The following is a 14234-nucleotide window of genomic DNA, read 5'->3' as shown; positions in this document are numbered from 1 at the left end:
AGCTCCCACCTCCTGAAAACTGTCCCAGGCTTCCCCCCCTAGTTGCTACAATTTGGGGGGGCCGTCGACAGGGGGTCCTCGTGAGCTCCCAGCTCTCGCTGGCGCAGGAGGGAGCCCGGAGCCCGGGCAGAGCTGAGCTTGTCCTCGGCTGGCCGCAGGCGCGCCCCCTCCAACGCCGGGCTGTGCCGTCTTCACAGAAGCACTTCCTGAGAGATGATCGTGGGGCTTGAGTTTGGTGGGGATGTGATATGGGGGAGCAGACGTCGGGGTAAAGTACACGTGGGGTGCAATAGTTAAACAGGATGGTGAGCTGTGTTTCCTCCATGTGTTAACGGACCTCGAGGTTATTCAGCAGACACCAGACCATGGGTAGCTTTTCTCGAACTTATTTAGCCGTGGAACCCTTTTCCCTGAAAGCAGCCACAGGACTGTGGTCTGAGAAGCCGCCTGGGAGCACCGCTGTGTGGCCAGGATGCAGGTCCCTCCCAGTGTCGATGGGGGGCAGCCCCGGCGTGCCTGATGCCCCGACCCCCGCAGCCCTCACCCGCCCCACGATCTCCGTGTGCTCTGCTTCCCCCCCATCCCCCGCCTCAGGTGTCAGTAAGATCGTGACGGTGGACGTGAAGGGGACCAGCCCCCTGTGGCTGAAGGTGAAGGACCTGGCCGAGGGCATGACCTACAGGTTCCGCATCAGAGCCAAGACCTTCACCTACGGGCCCGAGATCGAGGCCAACGTCACCACGGGCCCCGGCGAAGGTAGGCGAGCTCCGGGCAGGTGCGGGAGCTGCCGCCCTCCATGCACTCAGCGCCCACCCCCCAGGCAGAAGGGGCATCCAGAGCCAAGCTGGAGCCTGGAGACATGGGGACGAGCGAGACGTAGCCCCTGGCAGAACTTATGGGCTTGGGGGGCTGCAGACGCCGGCAGAAACACAGGAGCGCGAGAGGACGGGGTGGGCCTGGGGGGAGGGGCGTGGCGTTGGTGCAGGTGTGAGGAAAGGGGCCCGGGCTGAAGAGGGCCTCCTGCGCCATCGGATGCTTCTCAGGATGCCAGTTAGCTCTGGGGTTCCTGCGATAAGTGCAGAGTCCTGGGCCCCAGGAAATCAGAATCTCTGAGCATCCTCCCTGGGAATGTGCATTTGAACAAGAGCCGAGGGTGGCAAGGTTAGGGGAGGCGGGAAGAGAGGAGCAAGGCCGTGGAGCACTAGGCCTGGGGGGGTGGGGGAGAAGGGGAGCACTGGGCACCGGGGAGGAAGGGGAGGCTCGGTTTGGGTTTTGTGACACCTCCGAGCTTGCCTTCGGGCTGGGAGAACGTCTCAGGGCGCCCACGGTGATTGAGGTGTAGCTCTCCAAAGTGCATGTCACCCGCGCAGGAGGTCTGTCCCCTCCTAAACCCCAAAGCTGCCTCCCAGGCCACTCTGTCCCTCCCTCCCTGAGAAAGAACACAACCCATTCCAGACTTGTCCTGAACACCCCCCTCCTCGCCCTCCTCCCGGCCCCACGGGCCGGGCCGGGCGGGGCAAGGCCTCCCGTGACCAGGGCCTGCCCCCCGGGGGGTGAGCGGGGCCCCTCTCCCGCCTGGCGGGTGGTGTGCCCTCTCTGCCGGCTCAGGCAGGCCCTCTGCACTCTCTCTCTCTCTTTCTGGAACTTTCTGTTCCCAGCCTCTTCTTCCCCGGAGAAGCTGTCCAGCTCCGGGAACAAAGCCCGCATGGCTGCAGGAGGAAGCTCGCCCCAGAGCTGCCCCCTCTGCCCCGCACCTGCCCCCAGCCCCTCCCACGCACCTCTCACCTGAGCCCTCGACCTGGGTACAGAGGGTACAAAAGCAGGAAGAGCAGTGTCAGGGCCGGCAGCGGCCGAGGACAGAGACGCGGGCTGGAGGACAGACTGTTCTAACCTGAGGCCCGAAGTGTGCCAGGCAGGGGTGGAGAGCGGGCCAGGGTACAGAGGAGGAGGGGGCCCTCGCGGAATCACCGAGCCGCACCCCACGGGCCTGGGTGAGGACGGGGTCACAGGGAGAGCACGTGCAGCCAGGCGACCTTTTCCCCCCGACAGGAAGCTCCTGGTCACCAGGAGGTGGAAGCCCGGGGTGCTGTCCTGTGCAAAATGAGAACTCGGGGTCCTGAAGCTGCCCCCCGACCCTTCACACCTCCCTGGGCTGTGTTCCGTATCCCCGGTCCCTCAGCCGCCTGTGCCCTGTGCTGTAGGCAGGACGTGCGTTGGGGAAGGAAGGAAGGAAATGAGGCCCTTCGAGGTCCCGGGGGGACTGGACGTGGGGCGGGCAGGGGCTGCCAGGGACTCTGATGGTGAGTCCCTGGCCTCCCGTCCGGACCACCAGGTCTGCTGGGCCCAGAGGACCTGCAGCCCGGCGCTGGAGTCTCAATTCCTCTCCCAGCAGGCGCCCGCAGGGGCCACCCGCACTGGCTGGGCAGGCCGGTCCCCCACCCCCTCACTGGCTCATTCCCTTGTCCCACAAGCACATAGGAAGCACCTGCTGCGTGCCGGGCCCTGGGCAGGCGGGGCCGCATGTCTGATGGCAAACGGGCATGTGAGTGACAGCGCACGGGGCGGGCGCCTTGGGGACAGGGGGCGCCGAGGACGGACACGGGCCCACACTGCAGGGCGCCCTGGGTGCAGGGGGCTCAGGGCCTTTGGTGGGCAGGGCCGGCTCCCGCCTCCGCCATGGAAGGGAACTCGCTCCTGCTCGGCGGCCGGGCCGGTGCCCCTGCCGTGACCGAGAGGCCCGCTCCCGCTCCTCCCCGAGCCGTGGAGGCCCAGGCCCGCCGCAGCCCCAGCCCCGCGCCCCTGGCCTTGCAGCAAGTACGGCTGAGCGGGGAGGATTTCAGGCAGGGAGGACGCTGCCATCAAGGGCCAGGAGAGATGTCGGGGGGCCTGTCACGCCCCCCCAAACCAACCTCCTCCTATCGTGAGCCTGTTCTGCCATTGTCACAACCACCTGTCTGCCCCCCCCATGACACGCCTTCAGGCCTTACATTCTAAAAGGCCCTTTCCGATGGGGAAACTGAGGCACCGGTGGGCTCGGTGAATGGCTCAGTCTCCCATCTAATGGTTCTGCTGAGACACACGCTCCCCTGAATCTGCTCCAGGCATCCCCCGTACACCGTCTCCTGCCCTTGAACTTGGAATTCGGGGTCCGGGGGTGACCCGGAGGAGAGTGCCGTGGGATCCCGCGCGCCCCGTCCGAGATGCGCCCCTCGGGCCTGGGCACGCGCAGGGTTTCCAGACCCCCCGGCTGGGTTTGGCTTTGTCTCCGCCCCCCCCCCCCGCTGGGTGCTCAGGCCCCGTCCACCTTCGCCCTCTGTTTGCAGGCGCCCCGGGACCGCCTGGCGTGCCCATCATCGTGCGGTACAGCTCCGCCATCGCCATCCACTGGTCCAGCGGAGACCCCGGCAAGGGGCCCGTCACCCGCTACGTCATCGAGGCCAGGCCCTCAGGTACGCCCGGCCCGGAGCCGGCTCGCCCCGCGGAGCAGGCGTCCATCCTCGCCTCCCTTTCTCCCTCCTCCCTCAGCCCCCCCACTTGGCGCACTTCCGTCCGCGGTCACCCGAGACGGCGCCTGTGCCATGCCAGGCAAAGCGAGAGGTGGCCTGGGTGAGGGGGAGCTGGGGAGGTGCACCTTAGTTAGGGAACAGCCCGGAGGCCCCCAGAGACCGGCGCTTAGTGCCGGGCGAGCTCCAGCTCAGGGGAGGCGTCGCTCAAGAAGGCGAAGATGCAGAGAGTCGCGGTCACGTGAGTGACACACAAGCCCCACTGGCGAATGCCCCGTGAGGAGGCCGGCCGTCCCCCAGAGCCCCCGGCTGCCCCTCTGAGGCCTGTCTCTGCCACCGCACCTGCCTCGGCCGTTCTCGTAACTGTACCGGCCTCTCCCGTCGAAGCACAGGGACTTCCGAAGCCATCAGGAGAGGCGTGACTGACCCGTCGTCGCTCGGGGGGCTGCTCCGCGGGCTCCTGTTTCACGGCTGTGGTGGCACCTGCTTCTCCCGGCCCCCCTCGCCCGCGGGAGCCCTCGGCCGCCACCAGCGCCCTCCACGGCTAGGCCTCCGAGTTTATCCGAGGGGCCAGAGTCAGCAAAGGCTGGCGGCTTGTTCTCGGCCTTCCGTGGACCCGTGATCGGGGGCTTGAAATCGAGAAATTAAAAAAAAAAAAAAAGACTGCCACTGGAGCAGCAAATAACGATCACGTCGGGAGGTCGTCGGGCACGGCCGCGGCTCACCGCGCTCACGGCAGCGCCAGTCAGCCCCGCAGCGAAGGGTTAATCCCTCGGGGTAGCTGAGCCCCAGTCATCTCAACACCAAATAGTTCATCCCAGCGGTTCCTAGAAGCCGCCACCACCCCATCAGCGCCTTAATCTTAGGCTGGTAATTATAGTCAAAAAGCTAATGCGCCCTGCAGCTCACAGCCAACGTGTGGCTGGAAGGTATACGTGGGGTTGGCTCTCTCCCTGCTCCAGATGGTCCCTTCCCGGCCTTCCGACGCCAGCTGCTGCGTTGGCCAAGAGACCGCTGTGTTCTCCTCGCCATGGCCGGGGTGCCAGGCTGTGGAATGTTGGCTCCAGACTTTGGCCCTGTTGAATATCCTATGTTCCCTGGGAGGCCCGGCGTGGGGCCTGAGGTTCCGGGTTTGGGGGCTGTCACTGAGTCCATAGGTGGACTCAAGGACTGAGGAAGGATCACGGCAGGAGCCCCCGAGGATCGGGATGCAGATCAGTGCCCGAGGGCTGGTGGTGGGCATGGCAGACGGCAAGGAGAGGCCAGGGAGCGTGGGGACGGCCTCTCCCCGCGGCTGTGTGCGAGCAGGCCCCCATTAGGGCTGGGCGTCTCCCCCACCCCCGTGCCCCCGGCAGTATGAGGCCTCACCCTGCTCGTCTTCAGGATGTGCTTGCTGTGCATTGGGCAGAACCAACAATGTACCCAGAGCGGCCAGCGCTGAGACCAGTGAGGGCCTCACTCGAGGTCTCGGGCAGTGGAATTCGCCCCACAGATTAGCTGATCCCCAGGGCTGGAGGCCAAAGCCATGCCGTGACATCCCAGCAGCTTCTGTCCGGCCTGGCCCCACTGGCCTGGCCCTGCCCTGGTCTCTGTGTGGGGCAGTACGAGGTGGGATGGACAATGGGCAGGAGGCCCCAGCTCCCGGGGGGCAGCAGGCCCTGGACGAGCCCATCTGCAGACACTGATTCAGCTGCTGATTGCACTGGGCACGGTGCTGGACGCCTAGACGCGGGTCAGTGCCCATAGGTGTCAGACGGCTCTGGGCTGACACCCCGGCTCTGCTACTCGGCCATGCGGCCCGGGGAAGACGGTTCAGCGTTCTCGGAGCCTCGGTTTCCTCCTCTGCAACCTGGGCCCAGCAGTTCTTCCTTCTCACCGTTGCTGTGAGCACGAAACGTCAAGCCCTTAGAGCCAAGATGCTCAACCAGGAATGAGAGTCACTGTCATATCGTCGTCAGGATCGTTATCATCGCTGTGACGGTCGTGGATGAGAGAATTCAGAGTCGCAGAAGAAACACGGATGTGCGCCCCCCACTCTCCAGATTTCGAGGAGCGCCGCACTGGAGTTACGCGCGTTTGGGGGGCACCGAAGAGGCCAGGGAAGAAGGGTCGGCATTCATTTATTCAACGACGGAGGGCCCCGTGCTGGGTGTGGGCCACGTGGACGAATTAGGCATGAATACTGCCCAGGAGGAGTCCCCAGCCCAGCAGAGAAAGGGGTTGAACAGAAGATGGGGTGTGTGGGAGGCAGACACCCAAAACCGAAGAAGCAAGAGGGAGGGTGTGTCCGAGGCTCAGGACCCTTCCGTGAGGACAGCAGATGACACCCCCACCCCTGAGCCCTGCTGCGAGTTGGGGGGTGTGGACTGGAAGGGCAGGAAGGCGGCTCCCACGGGTACCACCACACTCTCCGCCCAAACTTCCCAAAATACGATGCGGGCTGTGGCACCGGTGACTGGGATGGACCTGCCAAAAAGCGCAGCGTGGGAACCAACCAAATCCATCAGCCCCGGGGAGGGGCCGGGCTGGGGGAGGGGAGCCCCCGGGGTCTGAAGGAGGCAGCGTGGCTGGGGCCAGAGGGGCCTGTGGGGGTCAGCCCAGAGCAGTGCACCCCGGAGGGCCCACCACCGCTGGGTCGCCCTCCTGGAGCAGGCGGGGGGATGGGGGGCCTGCGAGCTCAGGCCACCGAGGTCCTTCTAAAATCTCTGGGCCACTGGCCCACGTGAGGAGGGAGGCTGACTGGGGACCAGGGTGGCTGGAATCAGCCTGCGCTGGCAGGAACGGGGGGCTCGCCCTCCTCCGAAGGGCCAAGGCCTCGAGCACCTGGCCGGGCCCCTCCCAGCCTCCTGCTGCAGCACCAGGCACAGGCGCGGGTCGCGGGCCTGGAAGCAAGTCAGGGGCTCAAGGGCGAGGTGGCCGGCCAGACCCTCGCAGGCAACCCCGGTTCCTCCGGCAACCGTTTAGAACAAAGTCCTCGTTTTTGTTTTTGTTTGTTTTTGTTTTTGTTTTTGGTGTGATGTCTCTACTACATACGTTTTGAATAGGAACGGGGCTCAGTAAAACAGGGGCCCAATGAAGTACGGGAGGGTCCCCCCATGTGATAAACGCATAGGCAGCCACTTAAAGTCACCCTCAACCAGGAATTTTTAATGACACGAGAAACAGAATGTGTAGAGTTCTGCCACCAGGGCCCGCGGGGTGAGTCTGTTCCAGTCGGTGGTACTGGGTTCTTTGTTACAGGATTTTTTGCACATAGTACACCTTTTAATGTTTTATAGGTGTTACTGCTAAAAGAATTAAAGGGTTGGATGTTGCAAAAAGGTATCTTTAAAAAACAAAATCTCCTGAGGACCTACTAGGCATCAAGCACTGGAGATCGGTGTTGGCAGAGCGGCCCAGACGGGGGTAACCGGTGGGATGCGGGGGGGCTCCCCCTCACGGGGCACCGCCCTCTCTGTGCTCTTACAGACGAGGGGCTGTGGGACATCCTCATCAAAGACATCCCCAAGGAGGTGACCTCCTACACGTTCAGCATGGACATGCTGAGGCCCGGCGTGAGCTATGACTTCCGGGTCATCGCAGTCAATGACTACGGCTTCGGCGCCCCCAGCAGCCCCTCCCAGTCTGTGCCAGGTACCGGCCTGCGGGGGGAGGGGCAGGGCGCCCCTCGGAAGAGGCGGGGCGCTGGGGAAGAAGGAGAGGCATTGGGGTGGGGACGCCAATGCATCGTCCTCTCAGTGCCTTACAGCGGGGAGCCCCGGGTCAGCTTTCGGAAGAAGCTGGGGACGATGGCTCTTTGGGGTTCCTTCTCAAAGACTCCAGACGCGCTGGGCGGGGTGCCCAGTGGGATTGTGGACAAATCAGTGGGCCCAAGATGAGACCTTCCATGAGCTCACCACCCAGGAGATTCAAGGGCGCCAGGCTATAAACTGTGTTTCCATAGAAACCACCCCCCAAAACAGACAGAGTCAGCAGCTGGAGAAGCACGAGCCTCGCCCACCGACGGGACCGAGCCATGCCTGGGTGGGGCGGGCTGCCATCCTCCCCTTTCTCCCCTCACCCTGCCCGTGCAGCCCATCCCGCCTCACAAAGGCCTCTGCCACCGAAACCCGTGACCCCAAATCTAACCACTAACCACCTTTAATACCAAAACCTCTGCCCCAGAGGCAGCAGTATAGCTCAGAATTCCTCCTCGCCGGCTGCGTTTCAGAAACCTGGCCACCTCCCTCCTCCCACACGCTCTCACCCTTGCCCAGACCGATAGAACCAAGTCGTGGAAAGTAAGCATTCCAGGACCGAAAGAGGAGCCAGCCCCTCGTGGGGCAGCAGCGTGAGTCGGGCTGGCTGCGTGCAGAACACCTCGTCCTGGGGGCTCTGAGAGAAGGGACCCCACCTGGAGAGGCGTCCTAAAGACCCCTCGTGTTTACCCTCCCAACGCCCCCTGCTTGGGAAAAGATTCATTCCCAGCTAAACCCGGTGAGAAGCTCTCCCAGGCTCACAGCAAGCCAGACGCAAACTTGGGTCTGCCGATCAAGGTAGTAGGGCTGTGGGTAGCAACGGAGAGAAATAAGGAAAAGGGCGAGCATACCGCCCGCGCCCACGCCGCCCCCGTCCGCAGCAGACATCACTAATCGATCCCCGCACTCCCCTCGCGAGCCCAGAGGCAACCTCGGGCTGCCCCCGCCGCAGCCCGATGGGTCGGAGCTGGCACTGGAGATGAAACTGTCCCTCCGAACGTCGCGTCGGGTCCAACTTCGGTCAGAGGGCACAGACCCCGCCTACCCATTACCCGAGAGCAGGCGGTGGGGTCCCAGCTGCAGCAGCGGGGGCCGGGGCGCCCTGTCCCTCACGCCCCATCCATGTTCCAGCCCAGAAAGCCAACCCGTTCTACGAGGAGTGGTGGTTCCTGGTGGTCATCGCCCTCGTCGGCCTCATCTTCATCCTGCTGCTTGTCTTTGTGCTCATCATCCGAGGCCAGAGCAGGAAGTATGCCAAGAAGACGGACCCCGGTGAGCCGGCCCCCAGCCCCGCCGGCCGGCCGGGCTTTCGCATGTCTGCCTCCCTTTTGGCGGGGAGTGGGGGGGAGGCGGGGGCAGGGGAGTCTCTCTGTCTCTCTCTGTCCCTCTGTCTGTCTGTCTCTCTCTCTTTCTCTTTCTCTGTCCCGGAAACGTATCTGCGCTGATCAGTGGGGCAGCCTGGCCTTCCCGTACAACCTTCATCTTTTATTTTGGTTTCAACCCTAAGAAGGAAAAAAGGGGGGAGGAAGCCCAGCCAGCTGGGGGAGGGGAAGCCACCTGATCTACAGGGATGGAGTGGGTGACCAGATGTCCATCTCCCCCCACCCCACCCACCCAGGGAACAATGCCAAGTCCGGTGCCCTGGGCCACGGGGAGATGATGAGCTTGGACGAAAGCAGTTTTCCCGCCCTGGAACTCAACAACCGGCGGCTGTCCGTCAAGAACTCCTTCTGCAGGAAGAACGGCCTGTACACCAGGTAGCGGGCTCTCTGCGTGGGGGGCCAGAGGATGGCGGTGTGGGGAGCAGCAGCGCCGGGGGCGGAGGACCCTCGGGAGGACCACAAGGCGGGCAGCGCCCACTTGGCTTCGCCCTGTCCCAGAAATGGCATTTCCAGCTGGAAACGGTCAGCAAAAGTCACAGCGAGGCCCAGGCGGCCCTGCCAGGGGCCGGGGCTGCAGCCCGGGTGAGGGCGCACCGGGGAGAAAGTCACGAGGGGCCGGGCGCCGAGGGTTTCTGTCAGCGACAGCACAACGCAAGTAGCTTGCACTATTTCACAAACCAACTACTGCCGTTTGGAGTCGGCTGTTCCTAGGAGCAGCCCGAAGCCTTGTCCCAGAGGGACGATGGACCCAGCAGAGGCGGGCTGGGCAGACACGGCTGAGTGAGCCGCGCCAGGGGCACCCCAGGGCTGCCCGTGCCCTGCCTGCCTCTCTCAAAATCCTGGAACGTGAGGGCTCTCCGAGCGTAGACACCCCGTCCGCGGGGTTCTTACTCATCCCCGTTGTAGTTTTAGGGCACTTTCCTCCCGCCTGACCCCTCGGCACAGCCAACCCAGAAGGACGAGGCTGGTGGCACCCCCCCTCCCCCACCAACGCTCCTGCTTCCGCCGGCTGGTCCCCAACCCAGTCCTGCTCCCAGCCCACCGGGCCGCCCGTCTCCAAGGCCAGGGACGGCTCACAGAACTTCTCTGTGTCCGGTCCTGGAGGGAAGAGGTGACGTGTGCGTCCCCCAGGGGGACATGGGCAGAGGACGCAGGCACACAGCGCTCATCCCGCACCAAAGCCAGCGTCCCAAAGAAAGGGCTGCTCGAGGCCACAGCGGCGGGCCTGGCGCGGCCACCACAGCCCCGCCGGGCTGGCTCCAGGGCCCTGCCACGTGGAACAAGGGGACATTTCACCAATGGCCCGGCCTCGCCCGCCTCTCACGCCCCCCGAGTACACACACCCCAGCCTCTGAGTGTCCCTACACTGCTGGGCCTCTGCAGACATCCCGTTTGCCCCAAACCAGCCCCAGGCTCCGGGGCCTGACCAGCCGCGTGGCACTGCCAGGTCCCTCCCCCGGCCCCGCAGCTCACCCTGCGTGTCAGCAAGACAGCGTTAGCCTGGCACCCCGTTTTCTCTGTGTGTCACGTCTACGCGAAGCTGCTGCTGATGCTGTTCCTGTTTTGTGCGAAAGCGATTTAGAGAAGAGGCTGTGTCGACTGGAATGAAATCAGGGCGGGTAGAGCACCCGAGGCTGGGGCGGGCAGGGGGTTCCCCAGGCCACGGAGTATTCTCAGAGCAGCACTTCTGCAGCAAACAGCCAGACGCCCCCGTGCCGACGGCTGGGGGTCAGAGCCACGGCTCCAGAAAAACCTTTCTGGAGCAGCCTGGGCAGATCTCGGGGCGTCAAGCCCCGAGCAGCGCCCTTCCTGCACCCCGTCCCGAGGGCGGAGTGGTGGAGGGCCCGGGGCGCCCTGTTCTGGGTGTTTGCAGTGATGACTCAGAACCCAGCCCCTCGCTCACCGCTCACTGGCACGCGAGGCTTCCTCTGGGCTGATTTTCCGCGGGTAGGGTGTGACTGAGCACCTGGAAGCACTTCTGGTCTCCCAGATCGGGAGGCGGTGAAGCTCACTTTGCGAGTTTAAGAATCACAAGGGGGCGGTCTGTCTGCAGCGCTGGTCTCCGGGCCTCCCCCTGAGAGTCTGACTTGGAGGTTTCGTCAGGGCGAGAATGCTTTGGAGCATTCGCTGCCCGGTGGTCCCCATGCCTGAGGTTTGGAACCACAAGTGGAAAGTCAAGTTGCTACCCACGCACTCAACACCCCCCTCTGCCTCTTCCCTGGGGGCTGATTCCGAGGTCCCGTGCACCCTGAGCCTTCCCCACCCCAGGCTGTGGTTAGCCAGGGTCGGCCTCACCCCACTCTCTCCCTAGGTCTCCGCCCCGGCCCAGCCCGGGCAGCCTGCACTACTCAGATGAGGACGTCACCAAATACAACGACCTCATCCAGGCGGAGAGCAGCAGCCTGACTGAGAAGCCCTCGGAAATCTCTGACTCTCAGGTGAGGGGCTCCCGTTCCTCCTCTCCTACGGGCCGTAGAAACAAAGGTGCCCCAGCAGGCGCCCCGGGAGTCACACATTGGCCAGCCGCCACCTCCCAGGCTCTGCTCAGAGTTTGCGCCCAGGGCTAGTGGGGTCCCCAAAACAGTCCCCCTAGAGCATGGTCCTCAGACTCTCAGGAGTCACCCCACATGCTTGGTCACTCGACAGCTCTGGCCTGCTTCGGCCTGCGAAGGCATGGAGAGGGAGGCCCGCACAGCAGCCTGCATCGCCAGAGGCCGGAGAACCCAATTCGCCGAGCTAGCGAGGGTCAGAATGAGCCCCAGAAATGAGAGCCCCAAGGATAGGAATCAGTGTAGACTGGTGAGGCATTAAGCTTTGGAGGTTCGGACCTGAATTTGAATCCTGGCTCTGCCGCCTTTGAGCTGGGGTGTCCTGGGTGTGGTGTGTAGCATCTTTGAGCCTCAGTTTCTCCATTTGTAGAATGGACGTGAGTGATAACAGGCTGTCTCCTGGGCCTGTGGGAAGGATGCTCTGTGATCAGGCTCAGAGAAGCTTAGCATAGGGCCTGGCACACGACAACTGTGGAGTAAATTCTGGCTCTAATATTCAGAAGGAGACGGTGCCTCTGGGAGACACAGAGCTCCGTAGAGGCTGCCACTAGGTGGGCCGCGAGGGGACACTCTGTCCCAGGCTGCGGGGAGAGGGGGCCGAGCGCATTCCAACGCAGTGAGGTATGGCCTCCCACTGCAGCCCTCTCGGCCTTGGCCAAGGCTGGTGGTTGCCAAGGAAGGGCCGAGAAAGGCCAGTGCGTCCCACGCCCCGGACCTTTCTGCCCGGTCCTAGGCGAGGACGAGAAGGAAGAGCTGCCAGCAGGGAACAGCGTCGTCGGTCATGTAGGAGGTGCCAGCAAGCCCGAGAGCCTGCTGTGGGCCCCGTGGACCCAGGGCCTTTCGCCCACTGCTGGTGTGTTTGGCTCCAAGGTTACCGATGGGCTTGGCACAGTCAAGCTGGCCGGAGCTAACGCCCCCGCTCAGAGCTGGCAGGGACAGAGTCCCCAACCTAGCCTGGCTTACGCAGGGATGCACATGATTCAGGTTGTGGCCTCTCACTATAAGTATTTAACTCCTTGCAGCCACATTAATGTGGGGACTTCAAGGCCATGCTGCCCTGAAGCATAATTTCTCTTTATTTCTCCCCAAAGATGGTGGTGAGCATTTAGATCAAGGTAAAATTTGGAAAAGATAAAGGGACTCACCCTGCCTATAGGGCTGGACCAGGGAACTCTTTAAGCCCTGCTCCCGTCCACAGAGAGAGCAAGGTGGAGGCCACCCAAAGGGACCCCCCATGTTGTTCTGGCCAGCCTCCCTTGACCTTCTGCATGAATTATCTTTAAAAAAAAAAAAAAGAAAGAAAAACACCCTTAAGCCCATCTTCAAAGGATAAAGACAGACACTCAGGGAAATGTGCTACAGGCGCTAAGTCCGTTCCCCAGGAAGAAAGACAGTCCCGCAGCTTTGGACAAAGGGCCCTGCTTGACTGGCCCCGGCCGATGGCCGCTTTGAAGGGCAGCCGTCCCTTTGGAAAGCAGCAGCCTTGGCCGGGGCCGGCGCTGGCCTTGGCCTTGAAACCCAGCTCCGCGTCTCACTGCCTGCGGGATGCGGGATGCGGGGAGGTCCTTCACAGCCTCGCCCACAATGGCGGGGCTCCTCTGAAAGGCTGTCACGGGAACTGCGTGACGGGGGCGGGGGGCAGGCCCGTGCAGCGCCAGGCTCCTCCCAGGGGGCCTGGAAAGACGGTCAGGACCGTTTGGGCCCGCCTGCTCTGGAAGGGTCCTTGAAAGCCAGGCCGTTGGCTTTCAGGTCACCGTGGGTAGCCTAGGATCCAGGAGGCTACTGTCCAAGCATTGGTGTCCTCAGAGAAGGGAGAGCCCGGGGAGACCCTGAGAGCGTGCAGCCATCAGTCAGTCACCCGGGTCCCCCAGGCCCAGGGCACTGGCATGCTGCACCGTTGTCGAATGCGCCATCGGTAAGAGGTTGAGAGGCTTCCGCACCTGTTTGTAAAGCGCCACCACCCTGAGCCCCTAAGTGTCGCCAAGAGCACCCCGAGCGTACTGCCGTGCGATTCCGTGGTTCGGTGAGGGGACGACGGGCCCCTGCTTCAGCCCGTGGCTTCTCGCCTGCGCCTCCCGCGTCACATCGGAGTTGGTGCCTTGACAGCTAAGGGCGCCCAGATGCTCACGCCCATCCAGGGAGGTGAGCAGACACCGGCTCCTCAACGCTCATTTCTCCCGCGTGTTCTGTGAGGACATGGAGGGGATGGAGATACAGCCCCGCCTCCCAGGAGACCCCCCCACCCCCGTGGGCTGGAGGGGATAGTCTGGAGACAGAGCTGCTGGCCTCCCTGTCATGCCCTTGTGACCGACACAAATAACGGGAGCCGGTGACTGCTCGCTGGCCCCGTGAGGAGCCACTCGACGGCGCATCGGTGTCTGCATTGCTGAGCGTCCACCGTTGTGACCTTCAGCCCGGGGCTTATGGCGGGTGCCACTGTGAGTCCTCCTGCCATGAGGGTTTCTGCGAGTGCATGTGCCTAAGGCTCACACGGGCCGGCCCCTCTGCGTCTGCTGCTCCGGAGAGCGACTGCCTGTGTTTCGAAGACCCCCTTCCCCCCAGGTCCTCTTAGAGCGAATTTTGCCGGTGCTGCCTGGTTTATAGTCTAAATCAGACCACCCAAAACTCACTCTCCAAAATCAGTGGAGATCCGCCAGCCGTTTCCCCGTGATACGGTAATAAATGCGGAGCCCACGTTCCTTATAAACAGACACACATGACAGACACCATGTGAGAAAGGCCGTAGGGGGTTGTGGCGAAGGCTGGAGGGGGGAAGGAGGGGGTGAGGAGGGCCTGAGACTCCCCAGGGAGCACGAGCCGGGGGTGGGGACTGCACCTCCAGAGCTGCCGGAGAAGGGGGTTCCAGGCTGGGGAGACACAAAGGCTGAGGCTTAAAGAGCCCACAGCTTGTTTGATGGGACTTCTAAATGCAAAGTATGGCTGCGTTCCAACTTCATTTTCAAAGTAAGAGCCCACGTTTGGGAGCAGAATTCCAAACTTAGCCCGTAAGAAAATCTCAATGGAGAAGAAACCCCACGCCTCTGCTAACCGCCGCTCGGTTCT

The 14234-nt window shown here is 63.2% G+C and overlaps 1 protein-coding gene across 2 annotated transcripts in view; it reads left to right on the top strand.

Moving 5' to 3' along the window:
* The window catches only part of SDK2 (sidekick cell adhesion molecule 2), a 233402-nt gene that overhangs the window by 208998 nt on the left and 10170 nt on the right, over positions 1-14234 (top strand). For both annotated transcript variants that reach the window (XM_016143599.2, XM_016143598.2), the window contains 6 exons: positions 595-756; positions 3324-3449; positions 6972-7136; positions 8372-8512; positions 8859-8997; positions 10934-11060. In XM_016143599.2, the coding sequence (XP_015999085.2) occupies positions 595-756; positions 3324-3449; positions 6972-7136; positions 8372-8512; positions 8859-8997; positions 10934-11060 (860 nt within the window). The remainder of the gene's footprint in view (positions 1-594; positions 757-3323; positions 3450-6971; positions 7137-8371; positions 8513-8858; positions 8998-10933; positions 11061-14234) is intronic.

Source organism: Rousettus aegyptiacus, unplaced genomic scaffold (assembly GCF_014176215.1).
Source record: "Rousettus aegyptiacus isolate mRouAeg1 unplaced genomic scaffold, mRouAeg1.p scaffold_m13_p_6, whole genome shotgun sequence".
NCBI classification, from domain to species: domain Eukaryota; kingdom Metazoa; phylum Chordata; class Mammalia; order Chiroptera; family Pteropodidae; genus Rousettus; species Rousettus aegyptiacus.
The sequence above is the reverse complement of the archived record's forward strand: the minus strand, read 5'-3'. Positions and strand labels throughout refer to the sequence as shown.